Source organism: Rhinolophus hipposideros (assembly GCF_964194185.1).
Source record: "Rhinolophus hipposideros genome assembly, chromosome: 7".
Classification (NCBI taxonomy): Eukaryota; Metazoa; Chordata; class Mammalia; order Chiroptera; family Rhinolophidae; genus Rhinolophus; species Rhinolophus hipposideros.
This window is the reverse complement of record NC_138053.1, coordinates 41,375,535-41,397,955: the sequence shown is the minus strand read 5'-3', so window position 1 is coordinate 41,397,955 and position 22,421 is coordinate 41,375,535. Positions and strand designations below refer to the sequence as shown.

At 33.0% G+C, this 22,421-nt stretch overlaps 1 protein-coding gene across 7 annotated transcripts in view; it reads right to left on the bottom strand.

Moving 5' to 3' along the window:
• Nucleotides 1-22,087, bottom strand: part of CETN3 (centrin 3) — a 608,779-nt gene extending 586,692 nt beyond the window's left edge. For 5 of the 7 annotated variants that reach the window (XM_081053674.1, XM_081053675.1, XM_081053672.1 and 2 more), the window contains exons 1-4: nt 21,950-22,079; nt 19,826-19,961; nt 18,183-18,297; nt 12,207-12,398 (exon numbers count right to left, since the gene is read on the bottom strand). In XM_081053674.1, coding sequence (XP_080909800.1) covers nt 12,207-12,398; nt 18,183-18,297; nt 19,826-19,961; nt 21,950-21,966 — 460 coding nt within the window. In that variant the 5' untranslated portion in view covers nt 21,967-22,079. Of the gene's footprint in view, nt 1-2,504; nt 5,454-5,585; nt 7,625-12,206; nt 12,399-18,182; nt 18,298-19,825; nt 19,962-21,949 lie in introns of those variants that run through there. The other 2 variants (XM_081053677.1, XM_081053678.1) reach the window with 2 other exon arrangements.
• Between the last annotated feature and the right edge of the window lie 334 nt (nt 22,088-22,421).

Below are 22,421 nucleotides of genomic sequence, written 5' to 3'. Positions count from 1 at the left end.
TTTTAGAATCCAAATCTTACTGCTGCTTCCTTTTCCCTTTGAGGGAGTTATTTTGTTTTTATTGCCAATGTTGAACAATGTCCCACCATCCCTTAGCACTTAATTTAGTAACAATTACCTCCCAGCAAGATAGGTATAGAAAAAGTCTCCTGAGAATTCAGTTTTGGCCAGCTATGTCAGGTTTAATTGAACATTTTTATCTTAATATAAAATGCAAAAGGAAAATGTAGGTCTTGCTTCAAGTATGGTTAAGTCTACCTGCTTGACAGAGAATTTAAATACATGAACTTTCAATACAAGCAAAGAGTATATTTTCTAATAAAAGACTTCTCAGTAGGCCAACGCCAAATCTTTAACCTGCTGTTAAATTTAAGGTCCTCAATGGTAGGGAATATGATTTGGAAACATTTTTATCACTTAGCATTTAGCAGATGTGAGTTAGCTGATGTATGTAGACCTACATCAATAAATTGCCAGAATTTATGTTCTACAACAGTTCACGTTTCCTAGCTGTCGGGTTTACACAGACGTTTTGGAAGACCTTGGGGATAGACAGTCTACCGTAATACCACAGAGTGAAAATGATTGCTTTTCCAAAAACAGTGGTGTGTTGGACAAATGTTACAAGTCATTAAAATTAGAAATGTCAGACTTCAGGGATTCTATTAAGTATCCCTGATTTCTTTTATTACGAAATAAAGAAAACCTATTTAACAATATTTTAATTAAGTATGAGAGTAACTCTGCTGATATTTGATTCTATAAAATGTCAGTAATCTTCCCAAAATTATATAATGAAAAAATATTTTACATATTCTCAGAATAGCACAAGACACAGATTTCCAGAAAAAAGGAAACTGTCCTTTTCTTTAGAGAAAAGGATAATTTGGCTGTTGTAGACAATTATTATTATTACTTAATATTTAGAGTACACAGTGGTAACGCTAATGTAAATATATTATCTCAAATAAACCAGAGATTTGGTTTCGCAAGTTTTAGATTTACCTTGTCAATCTTCTATAGAGGTTTTGGATAAAGTTTCCAAGGAATGCTTTAACTACAGGATGACAAATGACTGAGCTCAGAATCAGGAAATGTAGATAAATTACCTATTTCAATTGAATCGGTGAGCTTAGGCTGGTTAACCAAGATCTCCAAGGCCCAACTAAATTATCATCCAGATGACTGCCATATTTCATTCCACAAATTCTTTCTTGCAAACCAAATCCTGAACAATTCTACTGAATCATTCTACTATTAAAATGACCCCCTCTGACCAATGCACTTCCACTGAGACCTACAAGAGCTTTGCTTTAAACTATTTGATCCAGGTCCATAAACCCTCTTCCTCTTTTGCTTGATACCTCAAAGACCCTCCCACACATCCTTTCACCAACCATACTCTGAAGCCCAAGGTTCCTTCCATTTACTACTAAGAATAAGAGTTCTTTATTCAAGCAATCCCTAAAATAAAATCTTCTCCACAAAAGTTAATTGGGGAAAACAAGTTTTCCTAAATTTTACTCTCAAAATGCAATCTGTTTTTGAACTTTCACTACTCAGTATGTACTTTTTCAGTATTTGCTTAATATTTTATTTGTAAGTAATATATTTTCCCCAAACATCTACTTTTTCAATGTGTTGCCTCCACGACTACAAAAATATAGACTAAGATTTTTAGCTTGCAGAGGTCTGGCACCAAACACTAACTCATACAAAGTAACACAATACAATGAATGCCATGCTAGATTAAGCACACATGTTTAATAAATGCTTGTGCTGTTGAGCTTCTGAATTCAATTCCACTTTTTAGTTTTGAAGTTTTAAAGGTCTGATTCTTTACCCCTTGAAATAGCCTATAAAAATCATTGTAAGGAGACAGTAAAAATCTAGTGGTTATAAGTGGGCTTTGGAGACAGAAAGTTTAGGGTAAAATTCCAATTCCAATTCCTGTTACCTTGAACAAGTTACTTAAGCCCTCTAAGCTTTGATTTTCTGTTTGTAAAATGAAGACAATCCAACAGTATTTACCCCAGGTTATTAAGATTAAAATATATAATGTATGTAAACATCTACTATGTGTGCCTGGAATACAGCAGCACTTAATGTTTCTAAATTTTTAAAGACACTTCCTTCATAAAACTTAGCTGCAGAATGCATACAATATTCATGCAATAAAAATCATTTCTATACTTTCATATAAGCACAAAAGAAACAGGTTGAAATAATCTTTTCTAAAATAACAATGGCTACTATTCCCAGAGATCAGGTAACCACATCTCCTAAGTTTGCCCAGGATTGTTCTGAATTACACTTGCTCTCCCAACATAAATAATATTCTCCCACAAGCCTCTTGACTCTCAAGTAACCTGGGGTGCAGATGATAAAATATACGGTTAACTGTGCTGTTTATTAAGCTATTTTTCCCCATACGTCTAAACCACTATTCTCTACTCAACTCTGTAATATTGGGGTTGGGACTGAGTAAACTACATTTCTTTTTTGCCAAGTGTATTTTTGTTAGGCTCTACTAATAGGACCAGAAGAGCGAAACAGGAAGGCAAGAGGGGAAAAGGATCTTGCTATTTCCTGTTTGCTTATTGTTCCAGTCAGTATCCCCAAGGCAAGTGCTCTTCATTCCAGCGATTCCTCTCCATGTTTTCTAAGCAATCCCCAAACCAGCCTTCTTATTCCATCAATATTAGCACCACCTACCAGTGTACACCGCCTTCTCTACAAGACATTTTGTCTAAGCTTCTAGTTTCTCTGTTCCCTCAGTTCTAGGGGAGGTAGCTGCTTCCTGCAGTTAATGAGCTCATGTTCCCTTTCTGATTATTTGATTCTCCAGTACCAATTTAACTTATTCTTTACATTACACTTTGTTAAAATACATAGTTGTGCTTTATAAGGCTGACACTGATGCTATTCAGAGGAATGGGAATGGAACTGGGGCTAAATAAAAGTTATGCCTTTATACAAAGTCTTTATGTATTACTTATGTAACGTATCTTCAATTACATATTTAAGTGATTTTTGAAATTATTTTACCTTCTTCACATTGATCTTTAGAATACTGTAAACAATCTTTATAAAGAACACTTCACTAGGAAATCAAGAGAATTTACCTCCAGAGACTAGCACCAGGTAGATGGCTAATGGAATTGAGGCCATTAGTCACTCAATTGGACAGTACTCATCATGGTGTTTGCTAATTTAAGCCCATTAACACCGGCACATCAACTAAATGCAAAAGTTTCCCATTAGAAGTGCTGCATGAATTTCCTGCAATAAATGATTAAGCAAGTCTAGCATAGTACCTACTACATATAAAGTGCATAACAAATACGGTTTTGATTTCCCCTCTATTCAAACTACCTACCTACAGACTCTAAGGTCAGAGCTGCAAATAGGGACATAGCTTCTTTAGAAAGTAGACTTTGTAGGCTTACAAAAAAGGAGAAGGTAAAGATCTTAGCTGACAAATCCCAAACTATCAAAGCTTACCAGGAAATCAAACAGCAAGGCACTAGGCAAGTTTAGCAAGAAACATATTTTTTACATCATGAAATGCTTTTGCATGATAAATACAGCTATGACAATTGTGACTAATACCAACCTCCACTTTTCTTTTCTAAAGCAAATTCACTCCTTTCTTCTTATTGCCACATCTACTAAGCCAATTTTATTGACCTTTCACTACTACAGTAACTGATTAACGGTGGAAAATACCTGAGCATAATTCATACTCATCTATAGGAGAAACTGTCCACAAACATAAACGACCCAGATGAGCACTTTTTTCCTCAACCCACAATAAAAATAGAAGAAACAAAACTGCTTATATCTCAAGGAGTAAGTATTTATATTAAGAAAAAAGAAGTTACCTCTGTAAAAGACAAAAAGTAGCTTGGGTTATTTGTTCCAATAAAGTGGTAAAAGACTAACAAAACTAGATATATTTTTATCTGTGCTTTATTGTTCATCTTTTTTTCTTCAGTTTCCTAGAAATCAACATATTTTGTGACCAAGACTTAGAAGGCAATTCATCAGTAAATCTGATAAAACTTTTAAAATTTCTAAGTCTATTTGTTGCCTTGGATATTGTTACTACTGTAAACATTGATTTCACATTCAAAATTAAATTTTAATATGATGAACAATTAACTGCTTTCTAGGTAAGTCTCTGAAATGTCACCAGTTATGTTATTCCCTGCTGATTTTTTGTTATTTCTAGTGGATAACTCTTGATGTAACATTCTAGGAGGCTCACACTTAAAATGCCTCATATTATTACTGTACTTCAGACTTAAAACAAGAAATGTAAGGAACGATCACTAAAATAGACAACTCAACTTTATTCCTGGAAGATCCCATACTACCAGGAATCAAATTATGAGTCAAAGATCAGTATAAATACCATTTCCCTATGACCTATTTCCACTTGTTTCCCCCAACACACTTTTACAAGGCAAAAGAGCCCACCAATACCTGCAAAGTCTGTCTCTACTGTTTCCTGGTGAATTACAGAATGTTCCTTTATACAGGTAAAACATAGCCTTAAATGATTTCTGTGGCTTACAGTTTTCTATTTTCATCACTGTGACGTTTAATTGAATGATAATTATCTTAACAGATCAAAATTCCAAAATTTAAATCTTTCACTTTGTCAAGAAGTTAGATGATTCAAACTGTATTCAATTAGTTTAAGAAGGAAACATCCATATTTAACTGTCATAACTTAACGTTAAGACACCAAGTGTTATAGAACATAATACACCAGGATAAATGGATCTATATGCGCAATACTTTTTCCCTCCAAACTGACAGACGTGACTCTTAAAAAAGGAATTATGCTTACATTGAGTGATTATCTTGTATGAAACATAAAATGTCAAACTTGTAAAAGAAAAATGTGCTATTCTATTGCTATTTGTATTTCAATTTTGTTTCTAAAACCAGTAATGCAAAGAGAAAAGATTTAAGAAAGATACTGTTGAAGATCAATCGATATTTGGAATCAAAATAAAACAGCAAATTTACAAAACTTTAAAATACTATTAAAATAAACATTTTATTAATGAAAGTCTGGAAAACGTGCACTGAAAAACAAAGTGACTACTAATAATGAATAAAAACTTTCAAAGAATGTGTACCGCGATTCAATTTTTTAAACTTTATATATATAAAAGCTATATTATAAATACATAGCTATGAACTATTAGACTACCAACAATACTGTTCATACAAAGAAACTTAACAGTAGTAAAATATGAATACACAAGATGCATATTTTTGGTCCTTTTGGAAAAAAGAAAACTAAGTTGGGAGTTTTTTTACATGCCTCCAAGCACAAAAATAGAATATAAGACGATTAACAGCAACATTCTTAGTGTTTATCCTTGTAATTCTTTAAATGTCACCAGTCATAATAGCAATGAACTCCTCTTGATTTACTGTGGTAAGAAAGAAAATGTAAGTCAGAAATACAAATTTTTTCAGGGAACAATACTACTATTTAACACTAAATATCTTTAAATTTTATATTATACAAATTATTAATAAACCAACACATAGCTTTTGCTTTTACTTCTTTGCCAGAAATTAAACGTTTATTAAATAGAACTTCATAAATGCAAAAACATAAAAAAATGATAAGAAATATAAATTTGTATTCTATAGTAGTAACTAGGAAAAACATGTTACAAAAAAGCCCATTATAATCATAATTATTTGTACACATTTGTAAAATAAAAAGCTTGAAAATTTCAATTTCTTAAATGGTTAAACCCTCTTTATAATCTTGATTCTACAAGTTCATTTAGCAAACCGTCTCTTCCTAAATAAGCATAAATATATCATGCATGTAAACTGGAATTCTAAAGGATGAAATGTATAAGAATTAGTAAAGAAAGTCAAATTTTTGTTTTTTTGAACTTTTATATATTTAACAGCCTATTTTAAAGAAAAACTAATTGAAACCATGTAACCATGTCTCCAAAGCATCCAGAGAAATCGTAATTTTAAAAGATAGAAATTTAATCTTAACTACAAAGGTAATACAGCAACTTCAAAACATAGATGTAAATGCATGAAATACTGATAAACACTAATTGTTAGTATACCAAAACCATTAATAAAATTAAGAACCTCCAGTTTATAAGCATAATGTTTAAGAAAGCAACCTAGCAGTAATAGGTGATACTAGGCAATGTGATCTTATTAAATATAAATTTTAAGAACCAATATACACACATATGCATAAATTATTAATAAAAATATTCAAAAAAGAATGCTTCCTCTTCTAAAACAGGTGCATTCGTAAGTCCCAAGATTTAATACATATTTTAACAAGGTACAAGTTATGAGTGGTAATTTTGATAATGATAACAAGAACACTACAATGAGAAAAAAAGAGACCTGAATCCAACCATAGCTCTGACAAAGAACAGTTCTGCATCTTAATTTCTTCATCTGAAAATACTTAGAACTACAGAGATATTCTTTTAAGTTGCTTCTAAGTTTTAAAGACTGTAGGATGGTAATATATTAAAACACTCCACTGAATCAAACAGTTTTAAGTGTGCGTGATGTCAACACATACTAGGAGTTGTGTACTATACCAAAACAAACACCAGGGTTCCTATTCCAGAATATCTTGAAATTGAAGTAAGGAAGATATTAAGTGATATTATAAAATTGTTAATTTTCTTAGGAATTATAATGGTATCATAGTTAGGAAAGATATCTTTATTCTTAGTAGATACAGGCTAAAATATTAGGGAGGCTCAAGTGAATGATATATTTTTCAAATGATTCAGAAAAATATATACACATTGTAGATAAAACAAATACAGTAAATTATTAATTCTGAATCTAGCTAGAAGGTTTTAAGGTAATTGCTGTACTAGTCTAACATTTTTTCTTCTACGATTAAAAAGGTTCATAATGAAAACCTTCTTAATTGGTTACAAACAATTAACCAATTGAAAATGTTGAAGAGATAAAATATGCACATCAGGAATAAAAAAAGTACACATAGAAAACCATTTCAATAATCACATTAGTCACATTTTATACCTGAAACAAAGGAAAATTGATGCATAACACAAAGCATGATAATTAAAATAAAACTATATAACAGTGCTTTAAAAAATCCATCATAATGGAAAAGAATTATTACTGATGAGAAAAATTTAGGTAAAAAATCTTGACTTGGGCTCTAAAATAAAAATATTTGGTTTGGTTTCACAGGAGGTGGAAAGAAAGCTAAGGTAGGAGAACACCATCAAAAACAATGGAAAACTTCAAAAATAAGCTATATGGAATTAAGAATGAGCTGTCTGGAAGCTGATCAAGAACCATGAATCTATGCATCCAATATTAAAAATCTACAAGTCATCACAACAGACATAGAAGAGAACACAAAATCTATAATACTCAAAATACTTTCAATAACCTTACAAATTCTTGTAGTGATCTTTAACCTATTAAATGAACATTTCAATAGTTTATGAAAGCTATGACCCCTCTCTTCCTCCAGTTAAAATAAATTAAAATATATAAAAATTTTAAACAATTTCATTGTTGTGCACCTTCATTTAACAATCCCTGAAGACTGAAGAATCTAGACCAAGACAGGAAATAAGAATATGTTTTTAAGAAAAACAACATAATGAAAGCAGCCTTAGAATTGTTTATAAATCATTTTAAAAGTATAATAGCCATGATCGAAATATTCAAAAAGTACTTTTGTTACTTAAAGATCTAGAACATTTTTCCTCTCAAATGTAAAATTTCAAAACTCAAATTTCAAATTAATCTTCATATTGTTCTAAAACCACAAAACACTTAATTTTTATATTATGCATGTATAAACACCTTAAAGTATTATAGCATTTCAAAAGTATCTATTTAGTCTATTCCATAACTTCATACATAAAAACAGAATACTTAAAAACAAAAAAGTGGAAACCTGAAGAAAAGAAAGTGGCTAAGGAAATTAAACTAGCTCCTTTATTACCAGTGAGACTTTCAGACATTTAAGAGAATCTGTGATGCCTTTGTACATTTGGTTTTATAACCTTTGAGATAGCAAGGTACCTGCAGCTAATAAACCCAGCACAATACCTACCTTAAAATAGGGATTTGATAAAATATTTACTGAATCAAACAATATGACACTTCATTTTCTTCTACACTGCCTTATTAACAAAATTTTCATAAATCAATCATTTAGTAGGGTGAATCATATTACATGTCATGAAAATAAAGAAATTTCAAGAAATTAAGTAAATTAAGTACATTAGTCTGAGACCATCTGGCTCTTGAGGGGAAAAAAACAAATTTTAGCATCTTAAGTGCAAATTGAATATTTTACTAACCATTGCCTCCTATAATAGTATGCAATTTTTAAAACTCCATAAACATAGATACCTAATTAATATTTAACTTTACAGCACAAGAGGCAATATTGCGTTAGTTAAAAGGATGTTGTCATTATGGAGATCTGAGTTTGAGTTCTAGCTCTGCCATCTATTAGCTTTGTGGTAACTTTAAACAGGTTATTATAAATGTTACTTCCATTTTTCCAAAATGACTTACTGTTTTATTTTATATATATTGGAAGCGATGGTGAAGAAGGGATTCTTTCTATATCATTACCACAGCTCTATTTATATTTCATGTTATATCTTTTCCTTTAACTCTTCATTCACCATATTTATCATTCTAATATATGCAATAAAAACAATTTCATTGATCTAAAATACTGAACAGTGAAAAACTCATAAAGGCAAAAGAATTACTAAAGTCCACAAAAAAGGACAGCAAAGTATTATGATCGTTTAACATATACAAAGAAAGTAGGTAATATCCAAACAAAAGTTTGCAGCCCAAAGAATCCAAATGATTGAATTAACAAGTTATTATAAAATATTTAACTTCCTTTTTAAAAAATGGGCAGATTTTCATATAGGTGCAGAGACCCACATAAGTTAAGGCAGTATCCCAAAGCCAGACTAAATGGATTAGAGTTGTAGTTCTCATTCTTTCTGCATATGAATATGCTTCGCAACAATTTTCTGAACTTGCCACCATAACAACTATATTTAGTATGTCTTGTTTGAAAAACAGATAATGTCAAATAGCTACTATGAATCATATTCTACAAAGTAAGTATACTTATCATTCACAATAGTATTTACAGATGTACTGTGTTTCCCTGAAAATAAGACCTAGCCAGCTCTAATGCGTTTTTTGGAGCAAAAAGTAATATAGTAAAATAAGTAAAATAAGTCTTATAGTAAAATAAGACCGGGTCTATACTACAATAATATATGATATGATATAATACCAGGTATAATATTATAATTAATATAATATAATATATGTTAGAGCTGATAAGACTGGCAAGGTCTTATTTTCGGGGAAACACGGTAAATGAAACATAGCAGTACATGTATGCATGTGCAATACTATTATTCATATGGTCTACAGACAATATATAATACATATATTAATTCCCAGACCCCATGCAATAATACCTAAGAAGGCCCCTCGCCCCTAGATACCCACATCCCAGATTGGAAACTACTAGATTAGACTACTTTAAAGTAAGACCACCCTCCTCCCCAAGAAAAGAAACAAATCTTAATAATAAAAGATTATGCGTCAGCTGTATTTTGTTTGTAATCAATCACTTGGAAAAAAAGAAAAAAATGTTATTTGCCTATTAATTTATTTGAATAAACAACAGTAGGATACTCAAGCAAAAGTTGTACAATGACTTAAAATGGAGTAATATAAGCAGTGAGGACTGAAGAAATGGTTTGAGCATGCACTAAAATAAATCTTCAAGCAACGAAGCACAGGTGTGAACTATGAGATTCAAAAGCAGCAGACAGACCAAGCTAACAAGGGATGAAGAAATGAATACATTTCTAAGCAAAGTTTCACATGAAGTTTGAATTTAAAAGGCAGCTTCCTAATTGATATTTTCTTCTACAGTCAAATGAAGCTATAATACAAACCGAAATCTAATTGTATACGCCTAGTACAGGAAAAAAATTTACAAATCTGATCTTTTGACACATATAGTAGCCATTATTAAAATTTATGAAATAAGCATACCAAGATTCTCTATGTCACTGAAGATAGTACCTTTACAGAACTCAGGTCCTTTAAAGCTAATTTAGGGTCATAATAGCTAGGGAAGACACATTTTTTTTTTAAATATTAAGGCAATGGATTATGAGTCCAAATATTAGACCGACAGCTTAAGAAATCATTTGAATTTCCTCAAGTTTTAATCATGTTTGTTTTAAAATGTAAATAGCTGTATCAATACCCTTCAAAAAAACTAGTATTTAAAAACAGCAAAGTTTTATAATGCTCAACTAATATTCACATAAATATGAGAAAGCACAATAATGCACAATTGTAAAAGACAATCTACAAACCTGAATTGAGAGCTAGCTGCTACTATCTTACCTCCTTATTAAAGCATGTCAGTATTTCCAAGGTACTGTCTGGATATATATTATGTATGTATGTAGGTATGTATGTACGTATGTATAGTTGGTACTATATCAACATATACCTAATGTACACACACTTCCGCTCAGGGCTTTAAGTCAACAAACATTAGAGCACTCATTATGTTCAAGAAAATGCAGAGCAATAAAAAGTTGAGTAAAGAAGAAAAAAAAAAGGAAAGCAAGCTTATATTTAAGGCTAGTCACCTTCAACTATCTTCATTTAATACAACAATTCTGTAAGGTATTACCATTCTCATTTTTATAAATGGGAAAACTGAGACTCAGAAAACGTTGATAACTTGCACAAAATTACATATGAACTAAGCAAATGGTAGAGATCCAATTCAAATCCACGTCTGTATGATTCCAAAGTCTCAGGCCTTTCAAACTATGTGATTCCATAGTACTCTTAAGAGGCTTACAACATACTTAGAGATATACAGGTGTATATAACTAACAGAAGGCAGTATATACAAGTGTCAAAATAGTTGATTCCTCTAAATGCTATGGGCCCTCAATGGAAGTCTTAAAATTCATAAACAGACCACTGGGGTAGGCTTTTGAGATAAAGATGGAAGTTTAAAATGTACTTGAGAGAACAAGTAACATTTTAGCAGACAGCAATCAGCAATTAGAGTATTCTAGGATGAAGAAATGGCATGATGAAAGGCACAGAATAAAAAAGTGTTTTCATGATAGAGTCTATTTTGTCAATGTGCGCGTGTGTGGAAGGTGAAGGTTAAGTGGCAGACTACAGTGGAAAATAAAACCAGACACTTAAGGTAAGACAAATCATAGAAGGCTTTGAACTCCATAGGTACTGAGGAATCATTCCAAGTGTTTGAACAGGGAAATGACATCATCAAACCCATACTTTAAGAAAAGAATGCTATCAATAGACTGAATTAAGAAGAGTAGAGGCCTACAGGCATGGAGAGACATTAGGAGGCTACAAAAGACTGCAAAGTCAGTGAGGGCAGGGACCACATCTGTCTTTTTCATGGCGTAGCACCAATCAGCACATACAACACTGAACCCAGCAGGCACCCAAGAAAATAATGAATGAGGCTATAACAACATTCCTACAAAGAAATTAGGGCCTGAACTAGGACAACAGCAGTAAACAAAGATATAAAACAGATTCAAAACATTTGAAGGATAGAATCAATAAAACTTAGTAACAAGTTAGAAGTGCATGTAGGTTGAGGAAGAAGGCATTAAAGGCTGAAATTTTACTAAGTGGCTGAAATTTTGGTGATGTTTCATCCACAAGGCAAATACCTTCTTGAAGTGTGGAACCTCATACCATGTTTCCCCGAAAATAAGACTTACCCGGACAATCAGCTCTGGAGCAAAAACTAATATAAGACCGGGTGTTATCATAAAATAAGACCCGGTCTTATATTAATTTTAAGACGCATTAGAGCTGATTGTCCTGCTAAGTCTTATTTTCGGGGAAACATGGTATTACAATCTGTATAGTTGGTTTTAAATGTCTGCTTCATTCTAAATCAAATATGCACAATATTTATGCAAAAAAGCCATTATAGGATTAACAATTACACTAAATAGAGACAGTCTACAGAGGGTCTTGAAAATAATTTGGTTTTAGAAAAATTTACTATCTGTGTATATTAGGAATACTTGGAATACGTTTTACCCAAAACTTACTTTCTCCATCACCATCTTTATCAAATTCTTCTATCATAGCCCGAAGTTCTTCATCACTCATGTTTTCACCCAATTCTCTGGCAACACGTCGCAAATTCCTCAAGCTTATTTTACCTGAATCATCATCATCAAATAGTTTAAATGCCTTCAGTATTTCTTCACGTGGATCTCTTTCCAATATCCAGTCTGTTACTAGTGTTAAAAAATAAAATAAAAAACAAACCTTTATAATCACAAAGGCATTCATTTGTGAAATCAACTAAGTATTAGATGAGAAGTAAAGCTGTGAATCTTAGTTTGACAATAAAATGCCAAATCAGAGCCCAAACACGCAGAGATAAACCTGAAATTAGAGAAACAAAATCCATATTTAAAAATTTAACCTTTATAATCAACAATTCATCCTATTATAAGAGTAAGCAAAATTATATCACACAAAATATCAGACAAAATAAAAAGGACTATATTTATATCATAGTTTTTTAAGGTCTACTATTATTAAGAACTGTACTAGGCTCCACTGACATCAAGCGCATAAGTCTAGGAGCTTGTAACCTAGTTGTAGAGATGTTATACCAACAAAACAATTAAAATTAACTAGATAAAGCTCTTTTCTGGCGAAAGTTAACAGTAACACTAATTGTTTCTCAAATTTAATCCAACTTGAAAACAAAGAAAAAAAACCCTGACGACTTAATAAAATGCACTGCTATCATTGATACAGACACAATCTCAGACAGTAAACGAAAATTCCAGTCATATCTTCATGCTTAGAAGAATCTTTTGGTTTTTCAAAATATGAAAAGTAGTTATTAAAAGAATTGAATCTGATTGCAGTAAGACAGCTAGGAGGAAAAAAAAAGGTTTGGAAAGGAAATTTCTCTAAAGTCATATCCCTCTTGTTCAGCAAGATAGCAACTTCAGACTACTAACTAAAATTAACTCAGTAATTTCAGACCTTAATAGCTGAAGGTACCAATGTTTTAGTACACTAAATGTAATACTATATAATAATATGGTAAACTCAATAGTCTCAGTATTACCAGTGTTTAATCAATAGCTACAATAACAAAAACTGAAGTACAAATCCGTGGTATAAAATTTTTTAAGTTACTAGATAAAATTCTAAAAATATGTAATATCTCTGAAGTAATTCTACATGCTAGTCTATCACTACAACAAAAGTTATTTATGACTTTCACTGTGACATTAAAAATAATCCAATCCTATTGAGGTTTACAGAATTATTAAAAACTTGCAAATACTTGTAGATGGAAAGTACTGGGATGTTTAATGCATCGAAACAGAAAAATACAATTCAAATCCCCAATAAATTATTGTTGTTTTGCTGCTCTTTCATCATATTTGATTGAATGAGCTTTAGAATAGCACCTATTGAAGCTAATGTTAAATCATCTACACATATATTTGATAGTTTTCTTTTATCCATTAATTTTATCCAAAGAGTCTTCCAAGTAACTAATTGAAATATAGTACAAGTATGCAAATCATCAAAGCTCATAAATATTCAGTCAAAAAGGAGTTGGCATATATACAGCCACAACACCAAAATAAAATACCACACTTAACTCTATGGCTCATACTCAATTTATTTTGAATTTAGTCCCAACAAAAAAGCAGGACAAGGGGAAAAAAAAGTGTTAAGAAATTTTCTTCACCAATTAAATAATTTACATGACAGGTGAACAAAAAAAAGCAGCTTGCTAAAAGTATTAATGTACTTAAAGAAGCAACAGGGTGATCTGGGGAACAGATGGGGATCCAAGATGTATAAATTCTTATCCCACTGGTGCTTTAATTGTGTTAGCTACTTCAGACTTATGTGTCTATATAATCTCTTATCAATAGTTTGCCTTAGAATGTAACTTTCCTTGGGAACTATAAACACCCATCATTCTGGACAGCCAGAACATTAAACTTTGTGTTGACTCTCCTCCATGCCTTCATATTCTATTCCTGTCCTACAAAGTATAATTTCATTCTAAGAAATACATTTTTTTTTTGATGAAAATAAGTCAACTGACATGTTGGCAGTTAAGGTGGGTTCAATATTTCACAAATTTCTGTCCATGTAACTCCATTTATTTTCAAATGATTTAATTACACTATCAGAAATGTTCTTCCTCAAAATAGACCTTACACTTTATAAAACTCACTTAATACAGCAAATTTAAAAATACATATCACATTAAAAGTTTATCAAAAATCATTAAAGGTAATGCTATATAAATATATATAAATATAGCTTCAACTATCTTTTTTTTTTAAGTTTATTGGGGTGACAATTGTTAGTAAAGCTACATAGGTTTCAGGTGACAATTCTGTAATACATCATCTATATATCACACTGTATGTTCACCACCCAGAGTCAGTTCTCCTTCCATCACCAAAATTTGATCCCTTTTACCCTCATCTACCACCCACCTACCCCCCTCAACTATATTTCTTACTACCTTCTGGAAGTTTCTATCCAAACTTATCAGTTACATTAAACTCAGTATTTTGGAGCCCAAACTCCTCCCATTATCACCAAGATAATTGTTAATGCCACACCCCCAAAAAGATAAGAGCACCATTAACAGTTATTTTCCCATATTTGAAAAGTCTGAACACTTTTAATCCCATAAATCTAATTAGTGATCAGATCCTAGAGTTCTGAGGATGCTACCCTTTTTATTTTTAAATGTATCCCTTTTCATTCTCATCACCTTCAGCATAAAACATCTATTATTCCTGCCTGCAGTCTCTCTTCCCTCCAAGCCATCTTTAATACTCTCAACATCTTTCTAAAACATGTCATCTATTCTTCTTTAAAAACTGATAATGGTCCTCTGATGCCTTAAGTTGAAACATTGTATGATAGTTAAGACTTTACCTATCTGTTCTAATGCTACCTTTCCTTTCAGTCATTCCCTATCCTCTAAAGCCTGGGAGTACCTGAACTTTCCCAGACATGCTATACTTCTGGTACCACTCTCCGCTGTTTTCTCTACCCAGAATGCCTTTCTCTACTCTGAGACCCACAAGCTTCTCCTTGGGATGATATCCTACTCACATTCCCAAAGGCCTAAATTTAAAAATGCCCTCTGCAAATCTTCAATTGCTCTAGACCAGAAACTGACAAATCTTTCCTGTTAAAGGCCAGGTAGTAAATATTTTAGGCTTGGGCGGTAGGGTGCGAGGGAGGGGATAAGGTCTGTTTGAGTACTTACTCTGCCATGGTGGCACAAAAGCAGCATAAAAGAATGGATGTGGCAGTGTAGAGGCAGCAGCTGAATTTGGCCCAAGGGCTGTAGTTTGCCAATTCCTGCCCTAGTCAAAATGACAATCTATCGCATAGCATCATACCTTGTGGTCTCCTACATTTAAATTGTAAGCTCCTTGAAAGAAGAGCCTCTTAATAACTTTTAATTAATCCTTCCCTCACCCCAGCACGGTACCAAATGCCAAAAAATTCAGCAAATGTTAAATGAGCAAAACAAAACCAGTAATACAATATTCTATTCTATATAGACAATGAAATAATAAGTAGTATGTGCCAAAAATAGATGGGAGTACAAATATCTGACTTACTTTTATCTTACTTTAAAGCAGCAACTCCTAAATCACCTGTTACTCTCCACCCTCAGCCTGTCTAGATTCTAAACTTACATCAAATGTACTTTAATACCTTTTCCTGGCATTGGAAAGAACCTGGTTAAGTGTCAGACTTCATCCAGAAATACTTTGGAACGGTATCATTAGATAGTAAAAGATGGTACATAAAACTAAGACTCAAATGTTATGATTTAGAGTTACCTGTCCCAAAGTCTACAACATAATTCAAAAATAATCCAAAAATGGGGAGAATACATAGTTCTTGACTGTTTGATTTCCAGACAGTAATAACTTTGTATTTGACCGCTGGTATCCTAGATAGATAGCCTTAGGATAGCTAAAGTACAAAAGGTTGATCTTTGAAAGTCAGGGCTGAAGTTCAGCCATGGTCTTTTATTCTAGAAGGAATTCAGTGTATCTGCTCTATTCGTAACACAGAAAAGATGGAGGATCAGGAAAAGGTGGAGATAGCATGGGACTCTGGCTTCAATTGATAACAAAAAATCACAACTTAAACATTGTATTCACTTAAGATGAAATATGTTTACTAAAATTATGAATCACAATGACGTAGTACTTAAAATAGCCTACAACTATGAAAAAAAGGTAATCAGACCAATATAAATATATGGAGAGGAACACTTATGTTCCAGTGATACATATGATTATTTCCACCCATTGAAACAAACGAAATAAAAACTATTTTTTAAAGTAATAATAACAACAAATACTAATAGCACTTACTATATGTTAGGCTTTCTCTTAAAGACTTTACATATTATTAACTTATTTATTCCTCATAAGAACCCAATGAGATAATACAACTATCCCCATTTTATAATTTAAAATGAGGCACAGAGAAGTAAAATGGCCAAATTACACAGCTAGTAAGTAGCAAAATCAAGATCTGAACCCATGCAATCTGGTTCCAAAATTTCCATACTAAACTACTACATTGTACCAAATGTACCTGAATTATAGCTCTTTCCCTAGTATAACTTCCACTATATCTTAACGCCTTTTCTATAAATAAACAATCTAAGTTGAAACTTACACTAAGACCATAAACTTCAGGAGAGCTTCAACATTAAAGGAATAGAGATGGCTCTCTCCTTCTCAAGTAAACAATTCTACAAACTATAGAGGAAAAAAAGAAATATGCTCCCCAAAGGGATAAGCTGCCTCTCTAAACAGTCATTTGCTGGTTTACAAGTTGGGGATTTTCTGTACCGTCCTTTCTCTTTTTTAGATTTATCCTTTATCTGCCTTCTTCCTCACTTTAGGTTTGAGTTTTCAGGTAAAAAAACAAAACAATTGTATAATGATATGAATCTATTTTTTCCATATGTACTAATTGCCATTTCTTTTTGATTCTGAAATGGCTTCTTGCTGAATATTTAAAATAAAGCATTTGTATGTGAGCATACTGAATTTTAAAAATACCTAAAATTAAAAATACCTACAATTAACTATATGATATGCTTATGTATAAAATTCTAGGTAATATAATAATAGCAAAGTCCTCGCCTTCCAGAATCCTCTTTTCTAAAGAAGGTAGGTGGGTGGGTAGGTAGGTAGGTAGGTAGATAGATAAATAGATAGATAGAAAGAAAGATAGATAGATAGATAGATAGATAGATAGATAGATAGATAGATAGATAGATAGATAGAGATGCTATAAATAATTCACTGAAATCAACTATACAAACGTTCAACCATATTAAGCCCATGACACATTATCTTCAGTTGGTTATTCTAAAATGTTTTCTCCTGCTTCCAGTCTGCCAACTACCTCCTTTACTACAATCCTCCCCCACTGGTAACTGTAACCAAATGACTTCATTCATTGAGATCAAGATCATAGACAGTATGCAGCCCCTCATAACCTTTGACAAACTGAAGGCATGCACTTTATAGCCAAAGATACCAACTGCTACAGGTTTCCTCTTCTCCCATGCTGCAAACAAAAATCACATGCCAGAATGGTCTTAGGAAATATTTTCCAAACAAAAGGACAGCAAATTTTCTGTTTTACTGTGAGAAAATAATTTTTTGGATCATCCTTTAGTTTTGTCACATTGTCTAAACAGACATTACTTAGAAAGGCATCTTTCCATAAAAAACTATACAACAGATCTGTGGTTAGAGTCTTCAAAACAAAACAATATAAAATGATAAATCCCACAGCAAAGCTTTTTTCTTTGAAAATCAACACAGCACCCCAAAATACCCCAGTGAGTTCCACATATAATAATGTTCACTAACAAAATTCCATAACCCTGAGAATTTAAAAAATACTAATATTAACCAGATAATTTCCTAACAACTGCTAATCACAAAAACTATTAAAATACACACCAACTTCATTAAAATCTTCAAAGGTGATTTTCCCCGTGGCTTCTCTGTCATAATCTTTAAGAATCTTCAGTACATCGGCTTTTTTTACATCAAACCCCAAGGCTCTCATTGCCACCTTTTGGATTAAAAGGGAAAAGCAAATCATAAAGCATTCTTTCAAAAAAAAGTGATTTCAAATTCTTAAATAAAGTTTTACCACTTAAGAGATGACAACACATTATTTTTGCATGTTTTATGTTCCTAAAATAGCAAAGAGATAGTTTTTCTTCACTACTGAAATTAAATAGAATTTTTTTAAACTTATGTATCCCATTTGAAGACAAACCAATCAATGAGTATTTATGGAATACACCATACAATGTACTGACTTAGTGCACAGATCTAACAAGTTATTTGTTCTCAGAAGGTTAACAACCAAAATGAAAAAAAGGCACAGAATATTAAAAAGTTATACACTAGAGGAGATTAAAAAAATATTAAAGAATTATCATCAGACCCTACATGGTTAGTTATCAAGTAGTACTTGACCCTGAGTTTAGAGAAAGAAGAGATCTTGTTGGAAGGAGAGACATGTTACTGGTTAAAGACGTCTTACTTGGAGACATTAGAGTTTTTCCTTGATGTATGGATAAAGTGGAATAGAAGAGTATTTAGAAAAGGATGATTGGTATTAAAACAGACACCAAAATAAAAAATAAGCTTGAGGGCAGTGAACAGAGCAGTTTACCTTATCTAAATGAGAAGAGTTCAAGTGGAAGCAGCTAGCAAATGAGAAAAGTAGGTGGTAGTAAGTATGAAGAACATTCAATAAAAATCAAAGGAATCTGAATTTTATGCAGTGTACAACGAGGAGTCACTAAAGGTTTATAAGCAATGAAGAATATGGTGAAAGGATTTCAGAAAGATGAATCTAATGGTAGTGTACAAGATGAACTAGAAATGGAGAAACCATTTAGGAAGCTCCAGGTATGAAATAAGATCCCAAACCAAGATAATAACAGTGGCAACAAAAAAGAGACATTATAAAAGAAAAACTTTAAAAAGCTGGAAAAAGAGCTAAAGAGCTACATAAAACGTTTCTCATTGTGCTGAGTGTCAGATCCATACTACCCAAACACTGTTATCTTTATACCCCTGTATCTTTATAAGTAATTCTAAACCTTAAAGGAGACACTTTTCCCCATTTATCATTGGGTCAACATCACACATCACGTATGTTGTTTGCACCAGAGAAGGTAGGTTGAGACTTACGAAAATGTTCAAATTAAAAGATAAATAACACTCCACCAACTGGAAAAAAGAACGTCTCAAAAAAAAAGTGGGGAGAAGAATACAGTACAAACGGCTTATATCCTGTAGCTTGAAAAAAATTAATTATGAAAATAAAAAAATAAGCCCCTCCATAGGAATATATTTTTCACATTTAAAATGCTATTCATTTTACCATGAAAAGGAGTTTATTTTTGAATGTTAAGAGTACTATTCAATTTTATTATAGCACTTAACTGTGAATGTTTAAAAGGGTTTCAAATTTCCAAAAGAGTTTAGTTAAAATACTTATTTAGAAATGTATTTTTAACCAACTGTCAAAAATGCAAAGCACTTTAACAGAAAAAAATATACTACATTTTAAAGTATACTACCTTTAATTCATGATAATCTATTGCTTCATCTTTGTCGGTGTCAAATAGTTCAAAAGCATCTTTGATTTCTTGTTTCTGTTCTTCAGAGAGTTCTCTTCTTTTTTTCCTCTTTGTTTTGTCTACTACAAGTTCATTTCTATGAAATGAAAAGAATAAAGTTTAGTCCACTTAAATCCTATTTAGTCCACTTTATTAAGTCCATTTAAATCCTATTCTCCTAATGCCTGTAGATGATTAAGATTTCAAAAATGCAACCGAAAAATTTAACCAGTGAATAATTTTCTAAATTTCTTAAAAGATGTATTTGGAGACAGATAAAGTATCCTTACATGAGTCAAAGCCTTGATCATTGCATAGTTTGAGCTGCTATAAACTTGTACTTCCCCAAACTTATTTAAAAATATTTAATAGTGCTACAGCTTATTAAAAAATAAAATATGAGGACCTAACTTTCCTTCTTCCTAGCTTTGTATTCATTCCCACAAATGTTACTGTGGACGAAGCAAGAACTGCGAATAAGAAACATTTCTTTGTGTCAGAAACCCCAACAAAAAAACAAATTTATTATAAAAAAACATACTTACTATTCAAATCATTCTACAACATAAAGTGTTTTTTAAAAAAGTAAAATTTATAATTGACAATCATTATATATTTGGTTTACCTTTGATAGTGCTTATAATTATCAAAATTACTATCAAAAAACGTGTAATTTATCAATTAACTTACGAAGTCTTTTGGCATTGTAGGTTAGAAATGTTTTCAGATTACTCATTTCTAACAGTTTGGCACTTTATAATTTCTTCCACCGACATTAACAAATAAGTCAAAATATTGAGTCTAAAGATATCACTACTATTAAACTCCAAAAGTTACATAAAATTTGTGCTAATTCGATATAATAATAGGAAGAGTCAATGGTCAAGTCTCACTTAACATGTAAATGTAGATTTAATTTCTCATAAACTCTGGAAAAAACTTTAAAAAGGAAATTTAAAAGCCAGAAATGTCTTCCTTAAGAGATGCCAATCCACCTAAGTGTTCTAAGTTTTCAAATAGGGCTGCAAAACTTGTACAAGTTTTAAAACAGAAAATTCTATAAAACTTTAAAATGTAAAACCCAGTAGATTGTATTAGAATACATGACCTATTCGCATTTGAAGGTGTTCTCTGAAATCTATAAAAAGATAAGAAAGGCAAGAGATGACTAGAAGAGGTAGGATAAAGCTGAAGATCTTTCACAAGAGCCCAGACTTCACACCAGCTTGAACATTACTGGAGTCATTTTCTTCCCACGATTCAAAGCGGCCAAGTCCACAATCCACAGACAACTGACCCCATCCAAAGATACACCACCATTATCCCTTAGCAGAACACCACACCTTTTTAAGAGTGATGTAACTACATAGTTATTTTTAAGGTAAAACATCTCCAGGGGGGTGCCAAAAAACATATACACATTTTAAAAAAGGAAAAACCTGTATTAAAATTGTGATAATATATACCAGTAACTAAAGATGAATGCAAGTCACGTGTATACATCTTTTGGCACCCCAGTAGACGAGGCCAGGGGAGGGGGCAACCGACAGAGGATTACAGGGTGAACTGAATGAGGTCAAGAAACTCAAGAAATGCAGGTAATTGGGGTCTCCAAATAACCGTAAATCAGGGCCCCAGGAGAAGAGCAAGAAGGCGTTTTGTGTTATTTCCAAAATATACATTAGGTCAGGAGCAGTGCAGCTGAGGTGGGGGCCCTGCACCAGGGGGAACTGAAGGAAGAGATGCTCCAGGGCCTGATTTCTCGCAGAACCAACGCGAAAAACCTCGCGATATTTCCCTGCCTCCTTGGAACTAAAACAGCTAGCATCTCTTAGACGGTCCAAAAGCCAAGGCGCTAATAGGTATGACTACGTCGGCAGAGAGGCACTGGACTGATCACCTGTGGCACACCAGGGCTCGGGGGCAGAGGGGTCCGGGCCCAGGAAGGTTGGCCGAGGCTCCTTTCCGTCGTCCCCAATTGCAACCCCTTCCTCGCCTCGGCCCCAAACTGTTTCCCTTCCACACACACCCGCCCTGGGGCCCGCTGCGGGCTGTGGAGAGCATTCCCGCCTCCTCATTACCGACCTCAGAGCTAAACTCATTTTCTCTTCGGACAGAGACGTTCCTCTCAAGAACGACTTTAACCTCCTACCCAAAGAAGCACGACTTCCACAAGCTGTTTCAACACACACCGACGACCTCAGCGGCCTTGAGGACCTCCCACAAGGTAGACACTTCTGAGCCGGATTGGTGGAAATTGCTAATGGCATGCCCATTAAGGCGGAGGCATCACTAGTCCTCTGCTCTCATTGGGCACATTTCGCGTCAATCAAATAAACCTCTCCGCGGGCCTCTCCAGCTGCTTCTTTCGCGCTTTAGATTGGCCCGTTGCGTTTTCCCCGAATCCTTTGCGGAGCGAGGCTTTGAGTCCCTACGTGGTGCTTCCGGGGGTGTGGGTGGCCCTCACCTCGCGGGAGGAGGCTTTGGACTGGGGGCGGTTGTCCGGAGACAAGACGGACAGCTACGCGGGGAGGAAAGGGTGGGAAGAGAAGAGACA